A 25,656-nucleotide genomic window follows, 5' to 3' on the forward strand; every position below is an offset into this window, starting at 1 on the left:
ATGAAAAAGGAAGAAGGTCCGGGATGGAAGAACTTCATACCCATCACAAAGTGGTTACCAAGTTATGATGTAAAGCAGAATCTGATTAATGACATCATTGGTGGCATCACAGTTGGAATACTTCACGTTCCACAGGGTTGGTGGAGCCAAAGTATTTGAAAAATCTGAATATCGGAATTTTTAGGTATGGCATACGCTTCATTAGTCGGTTTGAAACCAGTCTATGGATTGTATACCTCTCTTTTCCCATCTCTCATCTATATGTTTTTTGGAACGAGCAGACACGTTTCTCTAGGTCAGTCGTTTTTATTAAAGAAGCGAGACGTAAACTAACATCATATTCCAGGTGTATTTGCGGTGGTCAGTTTGATGTGCGGGTCGTGTAATTTACGAGTAACCCAAGAACTCGTGGCAAGCAGCGGGTCGAACTTGACCAAAGCAGAAATTGAAGGAATTTCGGTGGATGTTGTGAAGTCATTGGGGTTGGCCATAGGCATAATTCAAGTGAGTTCTGGAGAAAGTTAAATTTGATCCCTTCATCTTAAATTTTAGATCATCATGGGTCTCGTCAAAGCGGATTATCTCATTTCATATTTATCGGACCAGGTTTGATAATGTGTTGTATGGTCTTATTAGTAGTTTCTTTTTTTCAGATCATTCTGGGTTTTACGACAGGCGCAGCAGTACACGTTTTGACAGCTCAACTGAATAAAATTCTCGGAGTCGCATTGCCACGTCATACTGGAATAGGAAAACTTTTTTATGTGAGAATTCTCAATCTTTTACACTTTACCATTGAAGTTTTTAGATCTATACTGATTTGATAAACGCAATACTGGAAGATAAAGTGAACAAGATCACTTTGACAGCTTCTATTGTGGCCATCCTAATTTTGTATATTGCGAAATATCACCTCACCCCAGCTTTATGTGCCAAGACTCGAATTCCAATACCTTATGATCTTTTCTTAGTGAGTGTCTAGACAATGAGAATGATAACAAAAGACTTTTTGTTCAGATTGTCGTGGGAACAGCTGTCTCGAGTTTCTTTGCGGTCAATACGAATTATCATGTGAAGATTGTTGGACACATTCCTACTGGGTAATTTCTTGATGTAAAAAATGAAAGCAAGCCAATTATTTCTTCTCTAGATTTCCATCACCAGCGGTGCCAGATGTGAAATTATTCTGGAAAGTGATTGGTGACGCTGTGGCTATAGCAATTGTCTCGGTGGTAGTTACAGTATCCATGGGAAAAGTAATAGCCAAGAAGCACAATTACGTTATAGATGTCAGACAAGAATTTTTTGCTCTTGGAATAGTTGCTTCCTTCTGTTCAATGTTTCCTTGTTGGCCTGCTTCCACAGCTTTGGCTAGAACTTTAATCAATGATAATGCAGGAACCAAAACACAGGTGAGAGATTTTTTCTGATTCACAAGGAGTTTTTTTCACAAGGAGTTTTTATTTTAAAAATTCGTTCGGTGCAAAAAATCGTTGGGGTCGTTTTGAAAACCGTGAAAAATATGATGGGAATAGTTCGGAAAAAACAAAGAAAACTTAGGAAACTTGAAATTAGTGGAATGGAGAATGTGACTTAGCCGTAGACATAGAGTGGTCCGACTGGAGCATTGCTGGGGTAGAAGACGTCACGGTGGTTGTTGGATTCAGCTTGATCCTGAATCACAGACTGGTAGACACGACGGACGTTAAAGCAGCAGAAGAGTGATTTTAATGAGGAGAACATCCTGGCGTCAATTGTCTGGAAATGGATTATTATCAGGGTTAAGTAGTTTAGCGCATCCGACTGATGAGTTCAAACTAAAATGAAAATCTAGAGAAGTCGTCAACTTACCAGTTCTTTGTAACGTGGCTCGAATGAGTGTTGCTTCAAACTCGTATAGATCATGATGATTGTGTCGATCGACGGCAGATGAGAACAATGGTGATGCAAATGAGATGACACCTGGAATGATAATGAATCAGTGGGGAAGAGAGGGCTATATGACGAAAACACAAATGAAATCAATGGCTGAAATGACCGAAAGTCGATCGTTGGAGAGTTAGAGAAAAGACCAGCAAATGATAAAAGTCCATTAGAGCGCCCGCATTTCAGTAGCAACAAGGAACTGGAGAGGAAAACTCTGGAATTTGTTTTCTTTTCATGTGGGAGACGGTCTTCTGAGGTGCACTTTGATTATATGAGGGGGAGGAAAGGAGATTAAAAGAACGAATGCATTTTTTGAGGAAGAAGAAACAATAATGGAATGGGGAACTAAATTTATTGGAGAAAACTTGCGGAACTTAGAATTCTCAGAATTTGAGGTATGCGTGACTATAGAGAACTAATATCTTAAAATGTAATAACCAAGTTGGATCGTTTTTGCGACAGCAACTTATAAAAAAAAGGAGATCAGAGTGGGTTGAAAACAGAGCACCTGTTGATGACTATTATTCAATTTCGGTATTTCGCGCGGTTTCCAAAGAAGAGAGAAGCAAGGACGTTTCTTAATGGAGCGCGATTGCATTTGAAACTATGTCAGCCGTCCCTATGAAATGAAATCTCTATTTTTTCCTATTTACTTGAAAACTGATTACTGAAACTATCGTTTTGGTTTATTTTCATGAATTAATAGAACAGTGAGTTTTCGACATTGTTTATATTTAATAGTGTGAAAAACAGTTAAAGTTCAGAAAATTAAAAATAAATCACCTAAATCAAAAAAGATATTATGAATTTTTTTTTAAATGTTGCTATAATTTCTAGTTTTCTGACAGTATTTTGAAATTTTTTTTCCTCAATGATCATTATGATCATAAAAGAAATGTAACTGTTTTTGACAGTGATGAATACTGAAAGATCAGAAAAATGCACATAAGCCTATCAGAATGAGAGGTTGTCATCTCTAGTTCAAGCAGAAGAGAATAATCCGGATTTCTCCACTTTTTTCTCTGCTTTTAGACAAAACATCTCATCCCGATGATCTATGTGTTGATGACATCAAAGCAATCTTCTTTACCAAAAAGTCAAATAATTTTTTGAATAAAGAAAAATTGATCCTTTCGGCTCCTGTCTTTGGCGCAACCATACTAAAAATTAATGATGACATACTGGCACCAGAGGTTTCTGTTTTTTTATTCATAATTATAGGTCATGAAAATATATTTGAGACAAATGAAAGTTGAAATGGGTACAAATCTTTAAAAATGTAAAGTGTCATGTTCATACAATAAAAAAAACGAGGGAAAGGAAGATAAATAAAATAGAAGGTTCAATACAATATGATATGAATTAAGTAGGTAATTTGTTTTTCAGATCTCAGCAATATTTGCAGCATCGGTATTGACATTGGTTCTTTTTTTCATTGGACCACTCTTGGAGCATTTGCCAACGGTAATTGTTTTAAAATATAATATATTAATTAATTATAAATTATTTTCAGTGTTTCCTCTCATGCATTGTTATTGTTGCACTGCGAGGAATGTTCCTACACCTTCAAAACTTTGTGACTCTTTGGAAAGTTTCTAAATATGATTGGGTGAGTTTGAAATAAAAAAAAACTATATGAGAAGTAGACAAATTCAGGCAATATTCTCAATCACGTTCTTCTCAACAGCGTTTCTAGATGTTGTCCCAGGTCTATTAATTGGAACAGTCTCAGCAATATTGTTTTCTATTCTAAGAATACAGAGGTAAGGAGGGATAGAGAATTATGTGAAGAAGAAACAGTAAGTGCTGCGTAAATAAGAAAAACTACCAGTTCATGGAACCAGACCAAGATGGCAACCGAGAAAAAATATAAATATTGATACATATTAGTAGTTCCATTCAAACTTTGCTTTTTGCTTTCTAAGTTGTTGGAAAAGATTCCATTCCTGCCGGAACTTCTCATTCTCTCTTTCCATCTCTTCTCGTCTTCTCGCTTCTTCCTGCTGCCTTAATTCATATTCTCTTTCACGTTGACGGAGAAGCTCCAAGTAGTAATTTAGTGTAGACTGAGTAGTCGTAGTAGGAGCTTCTGTTGTATAGGGAGCCGACCAAGGATCCTGATTTGTGAATTTTTGCCAAATTGCATACGTTTGAACGGATTTGCAGAAAATTGGCTCGACTAGGTTGCGGACAAACCTGAATGTTGAGAATTCAAAGCTTTTTTTGGGTAATTGATACTTACCAGTTAGTGTTTTGGTCCAAACAGTCACAGAACACTCTATCCGCATCTTCCCTAGAAAGTGTGTGATGATAGTAATGTTCATCGTGAGCATGACAGCACTGGTTCACTCCTGAAAATCTTAACTTGAACCGTTTGGCTACTAGGATAACTGGCTTTGAAAATTTCATTGTATAATTTGACTAGACAAGATTCATCATTTCAAATCCGATATCTAAAAACAATTTGAGATTACTCAAATCATAATTTTAGTTCGTTTCGAGTCATGCTCACACTATTAGGCAGCATCCTTCAAATAAATTGAATGACAAATACTCACCGTGATAATCAAATGGTTTTGCCAGCCACTCCGAAATTGTTTCTGTCAACCGATTGATCCCACAATGCCATTTTGCACCATTATAATATCCAGCAGAACAATATATTGGCGATAGGAAAAGTACAAACAGCAAAGCCAAGGTTCTCATTCTGAAAAACTGAGTTGACTGATATTGGAGAAGCTATAGTCTAGATGTCAATTTTTTACAACACACGACATGTATCTTTGTGAAAGAGTACAGCTGTTAGTATTAATCACAGCGTGATAAAACGAAAAACCGAGAATGAATCAACCAGCACCGCCAGACCGATCGTTTTTCTCGTTTTGAGTTCAGAATCTTCTTTCTCTGGAGATTTTAATGCAAATAGTCAGCCACTGAGTTCTATTGACCTTCCTGATTTTCTCACCATCACAAATTTGATGAACACTTTTGCCGGACGGTTTTGCGAATTGGAAGCACTGATGCTCCAAACATGTTTTTTGAATAGGATCTCAGATTAAAATTGACCGTGAAATTGAGACGGGAAAAGTGTGAAAAAACTACGACTGTCTAGATATTGACTCATTTCCTATGAAAGAAAAAATGTTGGAAAGTAGTTCGGAAGAAAACAAAAAAACATTTGTTGTACCTTCAAACACTATTGTTGCAATTTGAGAAATCAAAAGGCCAGAGTGCACTGGGTGGTCATTTCATTGACACACAAAAACACAAAAGTAAACACAAGCAATCTGTTTCAAACAGGGTGGCCCAGTTGTCACCTGATTCAAAGCCAGGGTATCTTTTCTCCAGGAAAATAGAAATTATGTGAACTTAAAAAAGTACCCAAAAAGAGTAATAGTTAGAAAAATTACTAGTCAGGATTTAATCAAAAAGAACGAAAAACATTTTTTTATCATTTTGATCAAGGTTGAGGATTTATCAGCTACCTGATTGAATGTCTTGTGTCAACTGTGTTACTGAGAAATATTGCACAATTAAAGACTTTTTTTTAAAACAAAATATCTACATTTAATAAACATCACAAAGTTGCACTAATCTAAGAAACTTTCTCTCAAAAAGAGCATAGAACAAAACTCAAAAAACGAACACTGTCTTACATGGAAACGAGACAGATCGCGTTTTCAATCACTGCCGTCCAATGGCACAATACAATAGCCCCGATGTGTGTTTGGCATTTGCTCGTAAATCCGGAACAAGATACTCGAATGTTTCTCGCGTGTGTTGTGCACCCCTCTACAGGTTCTCCTGGCACTTGTGTCTGGTTGCGCACGTCGGTCGACTAGCCTCTCGTCCATGCGTTTGTTCAGCGTTGACCATGGTCTTCTGAGTAGTTCAATGAAATTATGTTTGTGATTCAAATTTATGATCTCTTCTTGCAGATCAAGTCCTACACTTCTGGAAAATGATGAGTGCGAGTCTGGGTATACAAAAATGTGTCATATGGAGAGTTCAATTTATTTTTTGCAGAGAAACGAGTGTGCTCTTTTTTGCATCGTCACTTTTCTATTTCAATTGCGAGCGATTTGAAAAGAAAGTTCATAAAATAGTGGCAGACTTGACTGGAGAACAAGCTTTGCAGGAGCAGGCGGAAAATATTCCAATGTTGCCAGAAAAAGTTAGGGAGGTTTGTGATATCTCTCAAGACTTTCTTCCATTTTATTTTCATTCAGAGAGTTCTGATTTTCGACATGCGTGGAGTTTCCAATATTGATCTTTCTGGTGCAAATACATTGATTAAAATTAGTCAGGAACTGAAAGCAAAACACATTATTTTAAAAATAAGAGATCCAAGTGGTAAGTGACGTCACTCCGATACTTTTTCTATTTTCAGCTTTACAGAAAACGTCTCGTCCTTCCTAAGCGGAGTCCCGAATACGGATAATCTTTTCGAATCATGAAGAAAATGGCGTCAGAGTTCTGATCAGCAGTTATTCCTATCTGATTTAAAAGCATATCACTCTGTGGTTGACCAACTTATGCATGATCTCCTCTCATCTTTTTCATGTTGTGCACAACTTTTTCATTCACTATACACTCTCCAAATTTGTTTTTTTTCTTGGAAAATCTATAAATATTATAAGTTCTAGAACTATATACAAAGTTCTAATTACAAAGTAAAAAACCTGTTTGTCAGCGCATGGGAATGTGAGCTTCTATTAGGGAAAACAGTTTATTGAATTTGAATCAAAGAATCAGTTGACTTAGCAGCGCACTACGTTAGGCAAAATTCGTGCTTAAAATTGTGCTCAAATTCGGGCTCAAAATGGTTAAAAATGCCGTGAGAAGAGAAACTGTTGAATTTTAATGTAGGACTCATAGTCTCAGGCTCGAAAATAAAAGATAATATCTCTATTGCAGGCTTTCTGTACTTTGAAAAATACTATAGTAAGGTTGTTTCATTTTCTACATGTTCAAATGCTCTACTACATGTTTAGAACTTTTGTCGGAGTGAACTCCAAACATTTCAATAATGAGTCTGACTTCAGGAGACAGAATCCTGAATCCTGGATTATTTTCTACATTTGACGGGCATTACCAGTACACATGAACTCTTTCGTGTGTCTGATACATTTCTAACAACATGTATTTCAATCTCGTACCAATATAAATGGACTTTCGTGCCAGCTGACTTGGCTCGTTTGTATTTTTTTCTGATTTGATTTTCTGCTCACGAAAATTCCAGAGCGCCCAATACTCCTGCCATATTGCATATTTCACACTCAATTCCAGTAATCCAGTCTTTGAGAGCCGATATGCCGTTTCTGGCTCTTTTATTTTTGTTCAGCCTCTGCCTTCATTGCTAAGCACCCGTTTTCTTTATGGGAGGTCCACACGTTTTTATACGCGCTTTTATTTCAATTCAATTCACAATTCAAAAGAATTCATTTGCTTGATGACGTTTAGAAACTTGAAAGTAAGGTTATGCATATAAAAAGATATCATCGAGTTTACTTCTGTTGAGTTGGGTATCGAACACATTAGTTGTATTACTTTTTTTACATTTCTCCCTTTTTCCGGCACATGCATTGCTTTCTCTATTAGAACACTATTTTCTTTCTTATTGCAGTCAATGAAAATGATGCCTAATTTGAATATTGTCTTTCTTTCTACATATTTGAATTATTCCGTTCAAAAACGCCTTCTCAAATGTGCGAGAAGAAGATTGAGTGAGAAAAGGGCAAAAACGGCCCGTTAGTCACCAAATTGAACGCAACCCGACTCATTCATCACATTTCAAACAAGAGGGGTTTTTTTCTCTGTCGTACCATTTTTTTCTGAGAGCAAGAAATTTGTTTTCATGGTTTGTCAGTTACAAATCGTATCTGGCGATCCACATCACGCCACCCTTCCGTTGTCTTCTAAGGTGGTCAAAACATGGCAAAGTCTAGACCATAAAGCCGATCTAGTTCACTGAGCAGAAAATTGAAACACTATCACCTGAAAAAAAGCAGGTGCTTCCTGACGTCAAATTAATAAACTCTAGATTTCAATTCCAGCAGTTTATTGATGGGATTAACCTTTTTTGTGATCATCTCGAATATTTCAAGCCGTTCACTTTCATACGATTTGTTCAAATACTTTCCACTCATTCTGGATTCCCATCAGTCTCTCTTTCACGGAAATCATTCGATTTCAGCAAACCGCTCTCATCATTTTTCCTGTTAGTCATATTTCTATGTTTTGTTTCTCATTCTGCATCTCTGGTCGGTTTTATCGATCTGATCAATGATCAAAAGTCCCTCCCCCCTTCGAACGTATTCAAATTTCCGCGCCAAGAAACAATGTTCGAAAAACTGACTGTTAAACAAACAGAGAAAAAATGATAGAGAAATTGGGCGAAAACAGTGGGGGTAGACGTCGTGTGGGAGAAGGCAACAATCTCATTGTCCATTTCACTCATAACATCTGCCATCCCCCTTTCCTTAGAAACGCTCTCTTTCTCTCTTTTTCATTCTCTCTTACCAACGAACACTTGTATTTTCGAAGCGCTTGTTTTTATTTCAAGGTAGATTTTTTTACCTTGTCTAATTGTTATGATGATAACTCCACAGCTTCCATATTTTGGGGCTAGAAAAAAAATGTTATCAAGGGACTAAGAATGATTTTCTTTCACAACCAAGTAGAAGAGCTCTCACAACAAACGCGGTTTCCTTCAACTAAATATTTCATTTGATGTTCTGAAATAGAAAAAAAGCAATCAACTATTAGTTAGCTAGGTGCGTCAGGTTATGAACTTTGAGCAGACCGGAACAATCAAAGCCGGCGGGAAATTGTTTCTGATAGAATATTGCGATTAGTCATCACTTTTGATTGAATACCATGGACCGGGGTCTTGCAAAAAGGTTCTGTTTTGCTTCTTGTGTTTCCCAGAAACCAAAAACATTTTTTGACAAATGATTGGTTACAGATGATAAGAGTTGAGTTTACTCCCTCATTCGAAGCAGCTCTGATTTGTCGCTTGCACTTCATACAGAAGTTCCATAAAACGCGCACTGAGTACTTTAAATGGCCTAATGAGTTGCAGTAGTTTTTTTTTCGGCGAAAAATCCAATTTCCGGCACTGGAGCGTCTTTGTCCTTTTCTGAATGGGTGCGAAAAAAAGAACACTCTCTTTTGGGGTTGCATCCTCATTTGGCTTTTCAAGGGATCAGCTGCTCCCCATATTTTCTGCCGAGATTTAATGCGTTTTATGAAATGAAGTGCACATATCTGTGTGCACTATTTTTTTCTGAAGAAGACTCCTATATTCAGATGCACAAATCGATTTTTTCATGATTTTTCCGAAATGAACAGAAGTTCTTTTCTACCGTATAAAAGTGTTCTTCAAACCGTTGAACAGTTTTTCATCTTTTTTTCTCTCCTCCTTCTCTAAATGTTCGTCACTCCGAGTCGAACGAGAGGAGAAGCAGAGGCATCACACAAATAACGGAGATGCAGAGAGCATCGCCCCTCCTATTTTTCCTCTCTAACTGTATGCATCTTTTGTTTCACTTCTCCTCATTTTTCCTCATTTCTCCTCATTCCTCATCGCGGTTTTTTCATTTTACTTTCTTGAGGATGAGATCGGTCGCTCAAGTTCCAATCGTTCTCCGAAAGTACATGATGAACGAGATTCATTACGCTGTCTGCAACATGGTTAACGCCAAAACTGACATTCAGAACAGCATGCGCTCTTTGGCTGAAACGGTAAGTCCAACAGAATGCAACTTGTCAAAATTATAATAACATTGATCTTAATAGCATTTTGTGCAAGACTGTGTCATTTCAGGTCAAAGGCTACGGTATTGAAATCAACAACTTCAGAGAAGTTTTGGGAAAAGCCAACGCATACCTCCGTGGTTCTGAGCAGTTTGAAAACAATGTCAACGAGAACAACGTTTGTGGTGCTAAGGTAGTTCTCGTCTGGTACTCTTTTTAGTCCAATTTCTTTTTCATTTCAGAAGCTCACCGCGCATCTCGAAATTGTGACTGAGGAGATCAAGACCATCGTCAAGACGTTCCCACATCGCCAGAAGCGTCTCATCGACGAAGCAGCTCAGCGTAGAAACGAAGTCGTGACCGAAGAAGATGTTCGCAGATCCATCGCTGCTGGGTAGTAGATGGGAATTATTATTATAGCTTCAATTGTATTCCAATTCCATTTCCATCGTGTACTTTGCCAGTTGAAATCCATCTTGTCTTTTGTCTACAATTGTATCCTTGTGAATAGTTGTGTACTTTCCCATCACTTCTTTCCTGCTTTTCGCCGTGTCCAACTTACAAAGTTCGCAATTTGGAACCAAGTAATGTTAATAAAACTCTAAATCAAAAATATTGATTCCTCGTTTTTTCCTCTTTTCTCGAGTTGTTTACTCAAAGAGTGACCGGTCTGCGGGTGTTCGCGAGTAATGGAATAGAGGTGCCAGGGCCCTTCCCAGTGCCATAAAAATAGTTGTAGACTCATGAATGATCTGTCATCTCTAACCACTCGCCTTTCAATTACCACTCTCGTCATGTGCTCGTTCCTACGCAGTTATTGTACACGAGTCATCAATACCCGATCGTATTCCTTTCGTCTGCACACGAGGCTTAATGAATAAAACGGATAAAATCCAATTAAAGAAGCGTAGAGATTTGTAGTTGTGTACTTGAATAAGCTGAAAATTTATGATACCGCAAACTTTTCTTGTGGATTTTTCGGCATTTTTTTCACACCACTCAAATAAAGTTGTCAATTAAAGAACGGATGTTCTTTTTAAGAAAACCGCCAAAATGTTCAAGTACGAAATGTCAAAACTAAAACCCTTTTTGCCACTCAAACGTTGCGCCGTGGCAACACATTGCGTCACATGGGAAGACCGTTTCTTATTGTTCCTTCCGTTACCATCTGTTCCCTTCTAAAGTAACGGAGAAAGTTTTCCGAGTGTTTCAAAAAATCAAATACCGTAAATTATGTAAAGGAATGGGATGTGAAGACGGAATAAAGCTCAGATAGCGCTACCACGTTAAGAATCTTGGTACCTTCAATTTTATTTTCATTACGTACAATTTTTGAACATTATCATCGATTTGAAATCAGAGATAATTATATTATTTGACAAATGTAGATGTTATCCTGCGGCTCGTTCGGAAAGATGCGTGTTGAGCAGTTGATATTCCGGGTCTCGTGGCAAAGTAAAAGCCATCCAATGCTCAAATTCTCTGTACAATTCGTACAGATGAATTATCGAACACATTTTATTGTGGTATTTCTGAAAATCATACTGATATCCAATAATCAATCAAGAAGTAATATTCCTCACCATTATTTGTCTGATGGAAAGGTCCTCCAGTTCTTTAATAGCCCGAAGATCTGCGATTTGTCTCAAACGAGAACTTATTGTTCTGAGAGCTGCACTTTGAGTGTTTGCGACAATATCAGGATAACGTGCTCCCTAAAAAAGCCAAAAGTAAAAATGGTCTTTTAAATTTTAATTAAATCAATACCCTTCTACGACGAGAAATGATGACTTCTGTTGCCGGAGTTTGCTGAAGAAGTGCGACAAGACGCCGTTCCTTACTCTGAACAGTATGTGTTACTTTTCAAAATGTTTATCATCGATTGAACAACTCACAGTGACAAGTAGTATTATCTCTCGTCGAGACATATCCTGAAGAGGTTCGATTTGTTGAGCCTCTTGTCTTAACTGGTTACCCACCGGCATGTTTGCTCGCTGCTAAAATTTAATGCTCACGCAAAACAAAAATGGGGAGGAAATGATTGTGGGTGGCTCAAGAAAAATACGACATTGTTTGTGGGGCTTTTTAGCGTTCTCTATGACATGAGCTAGAGGCGTGTATACTAGTGTGGAGAAATGTCAAGTTTAGACGGTTCCTAAGTGAGTAGTAGATGGAATCGAATTTTTTTATTCAATTTGCTGTACCGAAAAATTGGTAATAATGTTAGAAGTAATGTTTCTGGATAAATGATGTTTTTCCTGCTTAAATTCAAATAAAAAACAAAAACCTACTTTTCCGAAGTTTTCTTCACAAGTGCTAAACTTTTTTGACACTTAAAAGGTGATTTGAATATTGTGGGCTCTAGCTATACAAAATATTTCGCGAAAATCTGATATACCGTAAGCAGAGCGTTTACTGTGAGTTGAGAGTTTATCAGATCAGCTCTATTTGAGGTTCATGCAGCTTCATTGTTCAGAGGGTCTGTCAGAGGGTCACCTTATCAGAAAGGCACTTAGAGCGGGCATCTCTACTTTTTGCCGACGAATTCGCTTGACCTAGGTACCCAACTAACTCTCGAATTTTTTTGATCTCAATATCTTTTCATGACGAAATCATTGAAAAATTATTCTAAAAATGGAGAATATCCTCAATTTTTCATAGCAAACTACGTTTATAGCAAGAGTAATGCTGAAAGAAAATTGTGAGAGAATAGTTCGGAGTCAGCTAATAATGATATTAACGAAAAGTGTAAATCGCAGGAATGAAACTGTATTAGTGGGGCACCTAAATTAGAAGGGAACCTCTATTATTCGAACAGTTGGGGGGACCTCAAAAGAACCAGAAGGTTTCCATACCTACAACTGTTTATTCAAATAATTCAGCTCACTAGACACATCTCAATGTTTTTAAAGTTACCGTTTCAGATACTCAATATGATCAGATTACATTTCACATAGAGAACACTCAAACAGGAATTATCGATAACAACATTTTTTTAATGAAATGAAGCTGGTCTGGTGGTTGACAGAGATAACACTCGTTTATCTGTGAAAACTCCCAGAAGACTTCATAATATTCGTATATCTTCACCACAAAAATGTGAAGATATTTTTGTTCGCAATGGATTATCCTACAATGAGAGTACGACAAGGAGACCCAACACCATCCATAACAAATTTTGTATGTTTTCAAAGAGCGATGAAAATTGTATTACGGTAGAATTTGTTTTTGAAAACGCAAGATTAAACAATAAGTTTTTTTTTCAATACTGTGAAGAATCTAAGCAGTCCAGAGTTATTTTGACCTAATAAGAAAAAATCGAAATGAAAAGAAAGAAGAAATGAACTTATATGCCATACAAAGGTAGTTTTTATCGATGTAAGAACACACGACCTTGACAGTATCTTCTATATCAATTTGATCTGTCTCATTTTCAAGGTGCAAACAACTGTTATGTCTCCAAGTAGAAATGAGACAAAAACTGAGAAATCTATTACATTTGTCTTTTCTCAGAAAATTGTCAAAAGTTATTATTATCACTATTGTTATCACAGCAGTGAGCATTCAGTTTCTGACTCCGTTCAGAGAGTCTGTCTGGAAAAAATCACCTGTCGTTAAAATACACACAAAACCGTTTTTGGTTTTGTTATTAATTCATGTTGTCAAGTTCATACAGGCTGTGACACATTCTGTCACATCAGTTTCATGGAGATTCAACAAAGATGACTATGTTTCCTTACTTTCCTTTCTTTCTCTAGCTTATGCATCACGTCTATTCATACCCCCACATAAAAGCTTACTCTCTCTTCTGGGCAAGGTAAATGCGTACCTTATCCAAACGAGGCGAGAGATATAATCTCGTTCATTGACGCAGGTATCTCATTAGACTTCCCTGCAGGTTTGCCTTTCTCATAGTGTAACAGAAAACACTAACTGAGACAGAGTTTTTATTTGATAAAAAAGAAAAATAGTTATCATTAAAAAAATTAATCAATTCAGCAACAAATATGATGCTATTCCGGAGGACAAGCTTAATTAATTTTCAACAAAATCTTACTACCTGACAATTTAGACGTTTTGGACCCTCTAGTTGATCGGATTGAAATGTTTTAAATTTTAAATTTGGTTTTCTTGCTTTCTAGGTCTTGCTCAAAACAGAAATTTTCCAGATAGACATTGTTTCTGTGCCTAATCTCTGACCAACGGTTGTCTCTTCACATTAATCTCTCTAAACATCTACGACTAATGGACAAGGTGTATATTAGAAGAGTGCTCAAAGGTGGCCTGCATGTTCTCCAGTAATTGTTCATTCTACATTTTTGACGCATGTAAAAGGAAGTTACTTCATTTCCATTTTTAAATTTATTGTATAATTATTGAAACACTGTTTACAATGGATAAAAAACAAGGAATTAGCTAATTTAGTTTTCAACTCAGAAGATGTCAAATAAATATTTAATAATCAGATAACATAGGTTTTAATGAACCTTAAACACCATTTTATTCAATAATTGAATTTAGGAAAAGTGAAGAGTCGGTGGCTTTAAAATGACCATATGGATATATCTCAAAAGGATAGATGCTCTCATTCCCCACTTCCGCTGTGAACAACGCTTGTTATATTGTGTCGTCTGAGAGAATGTAAAGAATTTTTTGTGAGATAGACTTCTCTCTTTTTCTAAATTTCTAAATTAATTTATATTAGTTGCAAAACAGAATACTAGAACGTAGTAAAGAAAGTAACTGCTAATGATTCAAGATGTTTATGTTGAAAAACACAGTTTGCTAAACAAATTCAGAATTTTCTTAGTTTTTTACGTGAAAGTTCGATGAATTTGGCATAAAAAACTAATGAAATCAAACAAATTCGAGAGATAGTTGGGTATCGAGGTCGGGCTAATTCGTCGACAAAAATAGAAGTGCACCCTTTATTTGAATTGCCCCTCTAATAGAGTTGCACTCCGACGGACCCTTTGAACAATAGAGTTGCATGCACCTCAAATAAAGTTCTCTTATCACTATTATTCAACATGTAAGTCTTTTTTTATAAAGTTTGTTAAATTTTATAGTTTTTCTTCTATAGATCGGGTCAGAAATTGAATATCTTTGACAGTATGCGTCAAGAAATATTTTGAATATAAAGGTTCCAAAAAATGATCTTTTTGTTTTAGGAAATGAAAATGTGATCATTCATTCTGTGTCTCTTTAAACGATACTCTCTCATTCTCTCTGTACGGTAAGAAGGGTGGCCATTTGTCAGCGGGTTGCTTGACTATAGTCGTACATCTCTGAATTCTTATTGTTGGACAACTTTTATTTCTTTCTTCTATTTTATTTGAGTATAAGCATTTAGGTTGCAAACAAATAAACATACGGTATTAGTGATAATTTTAACATTTAGTACTCTGAAAACTTTTGAACCAAAACAGATCTCATGCTCTGCTTTACACATCTGTTCAAATACCTTGAGTTCACTTGTCAAGTGATTCTTAAGCCTACCTATACTGTTGTACTGAAAATTATTCTTCTGCTAACTAGTGGAGGTTTCAGGGGTACCTGAAGTTTTTGAAGTACTTTTTTGAAACTCGAGTCAAAAATTGATCTTGAATTAAAAAAAACCTCTTTTGCACTGGGAATCAAATAAAATGCATTTACCGTAAAACCTGAATCAGATAGGCATGCCCGTTTATTGATCGAGTACCCTATTCTGACACCATTCTATTGCAGGGACCCTTCAAATGCAGGCGATTTTTTATTTTCTGAAGATTCTCAAAGAAATTCTTTTTTTTTTGGTAAAATCGTTCTTGACGAATTAGTGTGAAAAAAAAACTTTTTACGTTTTAAGTTTCATTTCTCAAACGAGTGACGTTTATCCGGTTTTTCTAACAAAGTAAATAGTCTAAAAATGCAGAAAATTACAAAAAACAACAAAGTTATGATTGGTTTTGTTTGATTTCTGCAGCCCTTCTATTTCAAAGGCTATTCTATTAGAGGGGCTCTTCTAATAAAAGGAAACTTCTCATACAGGTTTTACGGTATCTTGATTGCGTGACGCGTTCTGTAAGTACAAATTACATATTCAGTATCAGAGAAGCACTCAATAGGACTTGAGCCAGTTCAAAAGCTCGAGATAGGTCCGGAACATTTCCTAGTTTGAGAGTTTACATGAAAACAAAATTCTAAAAATGACGATTCGGACTATCACGGGGTCGTGGACCGTTCCATAATGTTAACCTGTTGTGCCGTTGAAAAACGGAAATAGAACATTTTTTTGTATGCTATTTATAAGCCGTTTTTTGTCACGTTCATAGAGTTTCAAAAAGATAAACTATGACATTGAAGATTTACTTTTCCTTTTTTTATTCCATTTTCGATAATGTTGTGTATAACCAAGGTTTATTTATGATGCCGACAACTACAGATAATATCATGTACTTGCGGGAAATGATCAAACAGCTCAAAGCTTTGCTACTTGATTCCAAAATAAAATGTCCGATCAAATTGTTTAGAAAATTTTAAGTTTAATTTTCAAATCCGAATTCAATAATTGAATTCCAACCAATGCAATGCATGTCCAGCAAGAAGACTTATCTTCAGACCAGCAGTAGACCACTTGTCTTTCTCTTTTTTCTAGTGTTTTTTAAAATGAAACCAAACAAAAAACATTATCCTTGTTTACTGGATTCTATCAAGGAGAATGTGTTCGACTCTCTCATTGCCTCTTGTTTGCCTATACACGGTTGTGTATGAACGGTGAGATGGCCGAGTGGTCTAAGGCGCTGGTTTTAGGCACCAGTCCCTCCGGGGGCGTGGGTTCGAACCCCACTCTCATCAACTCCTTTTTGCTTTTTTTGTTTCTTTTGCCTGTATAATTCAAAGTTGTCGATGCGACAACTCTTTATTAATTCGTAATTTGAAACGTTTCTGTGAGTATTGAATAGAACATTTCTACACATTTATTCTCATTTTCAGAGTTTTCTCAAACTCTTCTGTCAATTTTTTGCAGTAATCATTCTCGTACACGATGACATCTAGCGAGAAAAAAACATTTCAAAACGTGTCCATAAAATGTTTTCAAACATACATGTGCATACTTCTCACGACTCGATGCAGGTTTTCAAATACGCTGATACTGCTATCGCCGTATCATCTATTTGTTTCATTTCTACTGAATTTACGTATTTGTTTCCCAGCCTTATTGACTCAACGTGAAGAAACCCCACAGAAAAACAACAGAAAGAACAAAACTCTTTTCTGTCCTCCTTTTCCTCTCCTCCTCCACTCCGCTGAGTGTGAGACCTCGAGTCTATTTATTCACAGCTGTTCTTCCCTCAACCCTCTCTGTAGTGAACGGCCTCTTATACGTCTCTCAAATGCGGTGAGATGGCCGAGTGGTCTAAGGCGCTGGTTTTAGGCACCAGTCCCTCCGGGGGCGTGGGTTCGAACCCCACTCTCATCAACTCCTTTTTGCTTTGTTTTTCTTGTTTTTATTTGATTTAAATTATTTTAATATTTATTCTTATTTGTGATTGCTCAAGAAATAATTAGTGTTGCGGTTTTTAATACAAAAAAGTTCAAATCTTGTATTAAGTGTTTTTAGAAAAAAGGTTATTCTGGTCAATCCAATTAGTAATACATACTTGTAATATTTGATCCACGAGTATACCCGTAGATGTCCAGTTTTTCACAGCGATTTCTCGTATTTCAGTGTCACTACATCTCACATTTTTCCGAAACAAAATCAGAACTATTTTAAGCATGATTTTAGAAAAAGTTAGCGAAACATTCTGTGCTCCGAATATTATCGAACTCTACATACGTTGCAGAGTGATGATTATAAATACTTCAATTTTTGAAACTTCCAAGCATATTGGACAATTATGAAAGTGTTCGTTACATAGTTTATTCAACGAGATCTGACAATTATGAGTTAAAAACAGAATGCAATTAGAGCATTTAGGTAGAATTAATGAGATAGGTGACAAAAATTTACATCTTGACATGGAATCCACGGATTCCATGCTCCTGACGAACTCTTCTGGTGACGGCAACGATGTTTCTAGTGAGGATTTGTGCGCCATGAAGTTGATTCTAAAAACACCTGTGTACTTTATGCTGTCTAATTGAATAAATACGCTCTCAGACCGTTTCTCTCGACTTACCATGAGACCGTTGACATTTCCAGTGTTCATTTGCATTGTAATTACATTGACTAAACGAATGAGTTCATGTCTGATGCCTTCGACAAGTGCAGCCGTCGTAAATGAAGGACGAGCTTTCTGCAATGACTTTTTATACGAAAAGTATTGAATCACTTATAAAGATTAAATGGTTTCTCTCTTCTTTTATTCACTCACCACAACACGACTGAACTCCTCAAACGCGTTGTTCATTTCATCAAGAGTTGGGTTGACTCGAGATTGGAGAGCGTCGACGTTCATGTCAACCTGGTGACCAGTGAGCATCTGAAAAATTTAAGTTATGAAATTGCAATTATAATCCACAAAAGATATTCAAGAGTAGAGAAAAAACTGCTGAGTAAATACTGAGATTGAAAATAAGGAAGAAATGAAATAATTTTGAGATGAGATGTGAGAGCAAGAAGAAAAAGAGAAGAAATTGCTTCAAGTTATACACAAGGGTTATACGAAAACATAATGAGACGCGTCATCCGATGAAGGAAAATCTTGGCTAATGGCTTTTCTTTCCTGCAATATTTTTGGTTGCGACCCATTAAATCCCATCGCCCCGAGTGACACTGAGAGCAACAAAAAATTATTGAGAGAAGTGAACACTGAGTGGAAAAATTATTCACGTTCAGATTTTATTTGTTTGAATTGATGATGCTATAAGTTTGTCGATAAATAAAATTTGATAATTCTTTATAGTGCTTTTCATTTTTAGAGAACACTATTTTGAAACTTTATCGAATGAGAACTGAACACGAGTAAGATGGAAACTATTTATATCAGACTTGTCAAAAATCGGGCCGGGCCGGGCCGAAATTTCTCTTGACCCGGCCCGGCCCGGTCGGCCCGGATTAAAAAATAGGTACCAATTTTTACCAATTTTTTTTTTGAAATTTTTCGAAAAAAAGAGTAAAAATGCTTAAATTATCATACATATTCACATTTTGATTCAATTTTAAATGTTTATTCGAAAACTAGACTTTTTCAAAAAAGTTCAAAAAATTTCCAAAAATTTCCAAAAAAACTTCAAAACACAAAATGTTTTGAAAAAATGTTTCAAAACGGGCCAAGATTTTTCCTGATTTTGGCCCGGCCCGGCCCGTGACAAGTCTGATTTATATTCAAAAAGACAAGATTCTCACCTTAGTATCAGGTGAAGCTCGTGACTCCTCCATCTGATATAAGACTTAAAACTACAAAATTGTCTTCTATTTCGTAGTCAAACCACAAAACCACTCTACCAATCCTGCAGTCAGATTACCCGGATTTTCTCCAGAATTCATTTGGAAATTTGAATTCAATTTCTCAGAAAGCTTCTTCGTCTTCCAAAATGTATCCAGAACAATAAAGCTGGAATGACGGGGAGTCAAATAAAAAGGGAATTTGAATTCAGTTGAAGTGAAGGAGAAGTAAGCAAAGTACTGGTTGATTGAATGAAATAAAATGAATTGAATCTAAAAGAGTGTTTGGTTGGATTGACACTCTGAAAAAGAACTCAAATGAGGTGAAATGAGAAAAAACACGAACACATCTCAGTGTGCCTTTGAGACAAGATGAGACTTAAGGAGGTAATGAAATTGAAATTGGAGATGAGAAAGGAGTAAATGTGCCAAGAAGGAATGTAGTTATTTTTTTTTGTCTGGCTGTTCTCGAGTCTAAGAGCCCGCCCAATGAGCAAGTACCAAAAAGGGAAAAAGAATAAAACAGGGTGGTTCGGGCACGGAGAAATATGGCTCCGTATGTTGGCCTATAGAGGAGAGAATGTGCGTGCGGAGATATGTATGCGGGTAATTGGAAGCATGACTTTATTACTACGGCTTATTGCTCTCACGGCGCCAAAAGTGTGAAACAAGATGGCGCCCCGTCTAAGGTTCACGTGAATATTCAATGAAAAGAATGCGAGAAAAAAGGCCAAACGACAACGAGCCAGGGCGGTAGTGAGACAAAAGCAGTCTTTTGGTCTTTTCAACGGACGAGCTCGAGGAATCGTTAATGCGTCTGACTTAATTTTTCTATAAGGACCCAGAAACGAATACTTTTTGGAAAATTAGGAGTTTCCTTTTTTTTGAAATCCAGGATGCATTCCGCTCATTTGGAAAAATACCGTTGTTGAGTTGAGAAGTTGATCTGACAAAGGAAGTTTTGGAGACGCCATTTCCAAATGAGCTATAAATTTGGTTATAGTTATTTTCAACCACAAGCAGTCCATTTTTGCAGTCAAAATCGGCTAAATATCTTTGCTAGCTTTTAATATGGTTGAGCCTGTTCACTTGTAATTCCAAATCTGCGGTATATACGCCACCGCGCGGTTACATATGCTTGTACGTCGCAAAAATGAGAATGTTTTGCGTATACCCTTGTTGGTTTGGAATTCCACGTAAAAAAGCTTGACTATATGAAAAGTTTGAGAGCTCATAACTCGTCTCTCATAGACATTTAACAGGTTTTGACAGTAGAAATGGACTCCGCGTGGTCGAAAATACTATAACAAAATTTATAGGTCGTTTGAAAGTGCCGTCTCCAAAGACTTCACTTGTGAGAGTTATTTCAAATTCCACATTAAAATACATTTGCTGTTATTTCGGTTATTCAACTAATTCCATATTTCATTGAACATGTATTCGAATGATTTCTTGAAACATTCGTTTCTACATTTAGTTTCATTCACTCGACTTTTCTCGTCTACAGGTAATGATTGATGAGATTGTGTTTCATACCAATTTTGCGAGTAAACACTTTCATGCCAAACCTTTTGATACGGTTTCGACGCCAAAGAAGATAGCCTTGACGATAACTGCAAAATGTCAAAACCAGTCACAAAACGGAATTTTCTAGAGACAAATAGATAATCGCAAATTTAGAACAGTATTCCGTTTGAAGGTTGACCTACCTGCAAATTAACAGAAACAGCAAACATCGCTATAAGGATATATAGAATTCATTTCAAATTTTTCAGATGTCATTTACCGAAAAGTCTAAAGAACGCACATGACTTTCTGTTTTCAACACCGCATGTACACACAAGCGTGTATGTCCTCACACTCACTAATTAGTTTTGGATGAAAATTTTCTCATCAAGAAGAAAATATACAAATTCAGATCTCAAAAGGGTTATCATGAAATTACAAATTCTGAACTCACTCAGGAGACACATTTTTTGAAAACAATTTCCATTGACAATATCATTTTCAGGGTTTTCAAAATACCGTTAATCCTTTACGTTTTTATTCCAGTCTAAGAGCTTTCAGATATGTGACATCTTGGTTCCGTCTTCCGAAATACATGCATTCTCATTATTTGGTCTTTCCACGTCATCACAAAGTTCTCCGTTCTAATCGGTCGGGTCAAGCATTCTACTTTTCTCAAAGCCGTTTACATACGAGAGTAATAACCTTGGATGGTATTTCATTTTAACATGATATGGCATAGATCGAAAGCCGATTAAGGCGTAACGGCAGTTGTTGTATTGTTATTTAGAACAGTATTCGTTTTGACGGTCATTTTTTCGTTGAATGTTGCGATGTAGACTTGCAACGGCGGTTCCAAAAATGAGGTCAATGAAACTGCCATCCGTCGTCTTAATGTCTAAAAAGCACGTTCTCAACGTTTTGAAACCAATAAGAATAAGCAACATGAAATAGTTCAAAAATCAAGTTAAACTGCCATTACAGCAGTCCCAAGTTTTTCGTTCCCTCGTTCGAATGACGTGAGAGCCAAAACATGTATCTTTCTGTTAAAACCTACACCAGCTGATTTCAACATTCGTCTGATTTTCGCTTCTATACGATGTTTATACGATGTCGTTTTTTAAAATATTATAACACAAAAACGTTCAGACAGAGAACCGATGAGGATTGATTTCCCTAGAGCTCTTAAAGGTAAAGACAGAAGAACAGATCCAAAAATAAATTTATTACAGAACGGAAAGGATTAAATTATACATCAGACATTCATTATAAGCTTATTCATTATTATTTGAGAACGATAAAGAAGAGGTAGAACTGTTCTTCGTTTTTGTTGTTGTCGTTCCTTATGGTTTTGGCATCAATTCGGTGGATTGGGTGGTGAGGTAGAGAGCGTATCTCTTGACAACAACGGCTCCCTTAAGGACCGCCTCGAAGTTGATTGGCTCGCGGTTGGCACGGACACGGATGGTTTTGGCCTTCGAGTACTCATCCATCCAGAATGTTAGTTCGGTGATCATTTCAGCGGTAAGCATTGTCTTAGTCTGGTTCATCTGTAATTAGGATAATTAGAATCGAATACTAATATTCACAGTTCTTACCGCAATCTCAAAATGCTTGGTCTCTCCATGGAGTTTGCAATCGGAGGAAGCGAAGCAGCTGAGAACTGTCTGAAATGTTTCAATTCATTTTTGTTGTGATATGAAATCCACAAACCTCGCGGTCCTCCAGATTGATGCAATTTTTGGAGTTCAAACGAGCTTCCATGGCGTCGTCGGTGAAAACTGGAATTCCGTCCCACATGGTGTAGTCCTCTGGAGCGAGGGTGCTAGTCAAAGTGGTACGGCGGAAGAAACGAACGATTTTCTTGAAGAAAGGCATTCTGAAGCTGAAAATGAATGTTTCAGTAGAGATATAGGGAGTGATAAATAATAACTTTCAGGGGAGAAAACCTCGTATTACTACTAGTTCGGTAGATAAAGTGAAATCACTTTTCGGGTGATTTATTGATAACGAAAGCACATATATATAGTGAGAGAGGCTATCCAGCGCATCCTAGAAAGGGCAGTGAAAAATGGGAGGAGGCTGCGATGGCGAATGGCAATCAAACTCAACGCTAAAAAGTTAGTTGAAAGATATGATCTATAGGCTATTTGGGTTGAGGAGGAGAACGCCTTGAAGAAAATTGGAGTTACTTTTGACTTAAATTTCAAACATCCAAATTGAAAATGTGAAAGGAAAAATCATAGAAAATAATGACGTATAACGATATAATTGGAAATACCGCGGATTTTATTTGAAAAGTGTCAAAAAGAAAGAAAGAGGCAATGAAGTCATGAGAAAGGATTCTGACCAATCAACTCGTTAACGAATGCTCCCGCCTCTTGGTATTTTCATAGTTATTTATTATATCAAAGAGATTTTAGTCCCGGGAGAAAACAGTGACTGACGTCTGAAAATATAGAGTAGAGCAGAGAAAGAAGAAACCAGGTACCGACTGGCACTGAGCGTCACCGAAAAAACTTAAATTACAGAGAACTATGTCAACAACTGGGAATATTGTTACATGTAAATAATCTATGATTGAGAACAAAAATGTACCGTAGGATGGAGGGAAATTTTGAAACTTTGAAGGCGGAACTTGATGATTATGGTGACTCAGAAATGACAAACCAGAGAATGTTTAATTGTTTTACAAGAAATTTATCAATTTTTTCAAGTTTTAGGGATGTGGTATTGTATTACTAAATCTTTGATTAGTTTGATTCTTTCGCGTGGATACATCTTATACAGATGTCAAAAGAATAATATGGCACTTATATCGTGTTCTCGAAGTGTTTAAAATGTAGTTTTTGTCCCAATAGAAAGAGTTTGAACTTCGGAAGTCAGAAAGCCGTTGAATATGGAAGAAATCAAAATTCAAGAAATGTGTCAACCAGAAAATTTTTTTGTGATTATTCAAAAAATTATGTAGTTTCAATTTGAAAAATGAGGAGATTATTTTGTATTCAAGAAAATAGCTTATTAAAACCTCGGAATCTACTGTGAAAATATAAGAAAAAACCAAAAAATGAGCACTTAAACAATTTATTGCATCAAAAGCTGAAAAAGAGGAGAAGAAACTAACAATGATGACCTCTTTCAGCGAAACATACGAGAAACACTGAATGCGTTTAAAAAAGAAACAACGCGTATGATTCATAGTAACTTTATTCCTAGTAAAAATTGAATTGTGAAATAGAAAATGAAATGAATCGTAGTTCGTAGTAAATTCATCCAACTATGTCGTCTACTAACCCATATTTAACAAAAAAAGTGATGAAAGGTTATTCAACTCTAGATTATAGGTGAGAAAAACAGAGCCCATGTGTATCGAAAACAAGTGATACGCATTCAGTAATCTCCGCTGCTTTCCGGCAATGAAAAAAGACTGTCGATTTCGTGGGAAACTTGATTGAGAGCGGAGGCGTATTTCTGAAAATAAACTATCAAATCAATTTACAATCCCATTTACTATTTTTTCCCACCTCGGCCTTGCTGTCCCGGGGCAAATGAACACACATTTTGATGATGTTTTGGCCTTTGTAAGCCAGTGAAATCAATTTTCGCATCAGAATTCCATCACCAGCTGACTCCGACAACTGAAATTTGAAAATTTTGATGATTCGGATGGAGAGTTTTGGGACAGTTCAATCATCAACTCACTCTCTTTGAAGCACAATCAAGTGCATCCAAGAAAATTGCTTCCGATACCTTCATCTCGCCAAGACCAGTCTGAAAAAAAAGTAAGCTTCACAATTTTTGAACTCAGAGATACTTAAACCGTATAAACCTGAACATCATGTGGTTAAAAAATATATTTTCTCAGTAAGATTGCAACTAATTGTTCGTGTAATTTTAGCTTACAAATGTGCCCAGCTCTTAAAAAAACATAAAAGACAAAATATGTTTTCCTGCCCTAAGCAGTCAGCTATTCTCGACTTTTCTATAGTTTAATGTTTTGAAAAAACCATGATAAATAAACTTTTTCACAAAATTAATCATGTTGGTTTTTGATAGTCAGGAAGCACCCAAGTTTGAAAATACTAATTATTTAATACCCAACGTTCCAGAAATATCATTCGATTGGTAGTTCACTTAAGCCTCAACTTTTGATATTTTCTGACATGTAGCATCATAAAAAGTGCACAATCAGATAAGAACACGCGTGTCACTCACCATCATGTCAAACGTGTCCTCAATAAACTTTTGAATTACTGTCATTTTTTCACTGAAAAACAGTAATAGACGTTTACGTGAAACTATAGGCAAGACAGAGAATATGCAACGTATTGTTGAGAATATGAGTTGTGTGTGTACCACGGGACCATAAAAATTATTGACCCACTGTAAACAGCAGACTGACAAGAGAACGGAAAATGTTCAAGGTTGTTCATGTTTCATAATCAAAAATCTGAACAGAAGAGGGAAAAACGAGAGAGAAAGTGAAAGACTACTCAATTAAAACTCATGCAGTTTAGTTAAGATGTGTTTCTTTTCTGTCTATGAATTTATTGAAAAGAAAGAAAATTTCAAGGAAAAGCGGAAAAGTGTCTCTGGAATAGAAAACTAGTGAGAATCATCTAAATGTTGTTTTTGATTATTTTCAACATCCGTTATCTCTTTGGAAAAAGGAACTGTCGAATGCAAAAAAAAAGCTCAGAGAAGACAGATGTGTGCAATGATAAAAAGGAATTCCAGAGTTATTGTCGCGTGTATTAAGTTCTACGTCACGATCAATAGGAAAAAAGACTTTTAAGAAAGTAATTAAAATCTCCAATTAGTTCCCGTGATGCAATTCTTGAAAAAGTGGGATAGAAAAAATTACTAAAGTTTGAGATTTTAATTTCAACAAAACGTGTTTATTTTTGCAATTCAAAAATAAACTGCTTAGTTGAAAAATAGTCAATCATGTAGAATTTTTAATTTTCCTTTTTTGCAATTTCTAAAATTTTACAAAACCACTCAAAAAAACTAAAAATGAATTATTCATCATAACTATTTGAAATGCAAACAGTTCAAATAGCTGCATCAGGAATCAGGACAAACAGTGGACAATT

The 25,656-nt window shown here is 36.2% G+C and overlaps 8 protein-coding genes across 8 annotated transcripts; 2 read left to right on the forward strand and 6 right to left on the reverse strand.

Moving 5' to 3' along the window:
* Nucleotides 1–6,383, forward strand: GCK72_023710 (uncharacterized protein; the record flags this gene model as incomplete). Its single annotated transcript, XM_003109481.2, has 15 exons — nt 1–136; nt 185–295; nt 347–504; nt 553–606; nt 654–764; nt 809–970; nt 1,018–1,100; nt 1,151–1,412; nt 3,313–3,390; nt 3,440–3,535; nt 3,583–3,689; nt 5,865–5,906; nt 5,953–6,109; nt 6,156–6,279; nt 6,325–6,383. 15 exons carry the CDS (start codon nt 1–3, stop codon nt 6,381–6,383), a joined length of 1,740 nt encoding a protein of 579 aa, XP_003109529.2.
* Nucleotides 1,594–1,905, reverse strand: GCK72_023711 (uncharacterized protein; the record flags this gene model as incomplete). Its single annotated transcript, XM_053735516.1, has 2 exons — nt 1,594–1,758; nt 1,852–1,905. The coding sequence occupies 2 exons, from the start codon at nt 1,903–1,905 to the stop codon at nt 1,594–1,596; spliced, it is 219 nt and encodes a 72-aa protein (XP_053579082.1).
* GCK72_023712 (uncharacterized protein) lies at nt 3,813–4,632 on the reverse strand (the record flags this gene model as incomplete). The annotated part of the gene is made up of 3 exons (XM_003109614.2): nt 3,813–4,122; nt 4,169–4,277; nt 4,485–4,632. 3 exons carry the CDS (start codon nt 4,630–4,632, stop codon nt 3,813–3,815), a joined length of 567 nt encoding a protein of 188 aa, XP_003109662.1.
* Nucleotides 6,384–9,543: 3,160 nt separating the features above from the next.
* GCK72_023713 (uncharacterized protein) lies at nt 9,544–10,082 on the forward strand (the record flags this gene model as incomplete). The annotated part of the gene is made up of 3 exons (XM_003109619.2): nt 9,544–9,672; nt 9,755–9,877; nt 9,927–10,082. 3 exons carry the CDS (start codon nt 9,544–9,546, stop codon nt 10,080–10,082), a joined length of 408 nt encoding a protein of 135 aa, XP_003109667.2.
* Nucleotides 10,083–11,075: 993 nt separating this feature from the next.
* On the reverse strand, nt 11,076–11,669 carry GCK72_023714 (uncharacterized protein; the record flags this gene model as incomplete). Its single annotated transcript, XM_003109748.2, has 4 exons — nt 11,076–11,216; nt 11,268–11,399; nt 11,452–11,526; nt 11,580–11,669. The coding sequence occupies 4 exons, from the start codon at nt 11,667–11,669 to the stop codon at nt 11,076–11,078; spliced, it is 438 nt and encodes a 145-aa protein (XP_003109796.2).
* A 6,004-nt stretch (nt 11,670–17,673) lies between these two features.
* Nucleotides 17,674–19,048, reverse strand: GCK72_023715 (uncharacterized protein; the record flags this gene model as incomplete). Its single annotated transcript, XM_003109656.2, has 4 exons — nt 17,674–17,775; nt 17,847–17,963; nt 18,042–18,149; nt 19,016–19,048. 4 exons carry the CDS (start codon nt 19,046–19,048, stop codon nt 17,674–17,676), a joined length of 360 nt encoding a protein of 119 aa, XP_003109704.2.
* Nucleotides 19,049–21,903: 2,855 nt separating this feature from the next.
* On the reverse strand, nt 21,904–22,438 carry GCK72_023716 (uncharacterized protein; the record flags this gene model as incomplete). The annotated part of the gene is made up of 3 exons (XM_003109453.2): nt 21,904–22,110; nt 22,159–22,227; nt 22,274–22,438. The coding sequence occupies 3 exons, from the start codon at nt 22,436–22,438 to the stop codon at nt 21,904–21,906; spliced, it is 441 nt and encodes a 146-aa protein (XP_003109501.2).
* Nucleotides 22,439–23,950: 1,512 nt separating this feature from the next.
* GCK72_023717 (uncharacterized protein) lies at nt 23,951–24,820 on the reverse strand (the record flags this gene model as incomplete). The annotated part of the gene is made up of 4 exons (XM_003109691.2): nt 23,951–24,031; nt 24,085–24,198; nt 24,263–24,331; nt 24,776–24,820. 4 exons carry the CDS (start codon nt 24,818–24,820, stop codon nt 23,951–23,953), a joined length of 309 nt encoding a protein of 102 aa, XP_003109739.2.
* Between the last annotated feature and the right edge of the window lie 836 nt (nt 24,821–25,656).

Source organism: Caenorhabditis remanei, chromosome X, assembly GCF_010183535.1.
Source record: "Caenorhabditis remanei strain PX506 chromosome X, whole genome shotgun sequence".
NCBI classification, from domain to species: Eukaryota; Metazoa; Nematoda; class Chromadorea; order Rhabditida; family Rhabditidae; genus Caenorhabditis; species Caenorhabditis remanei.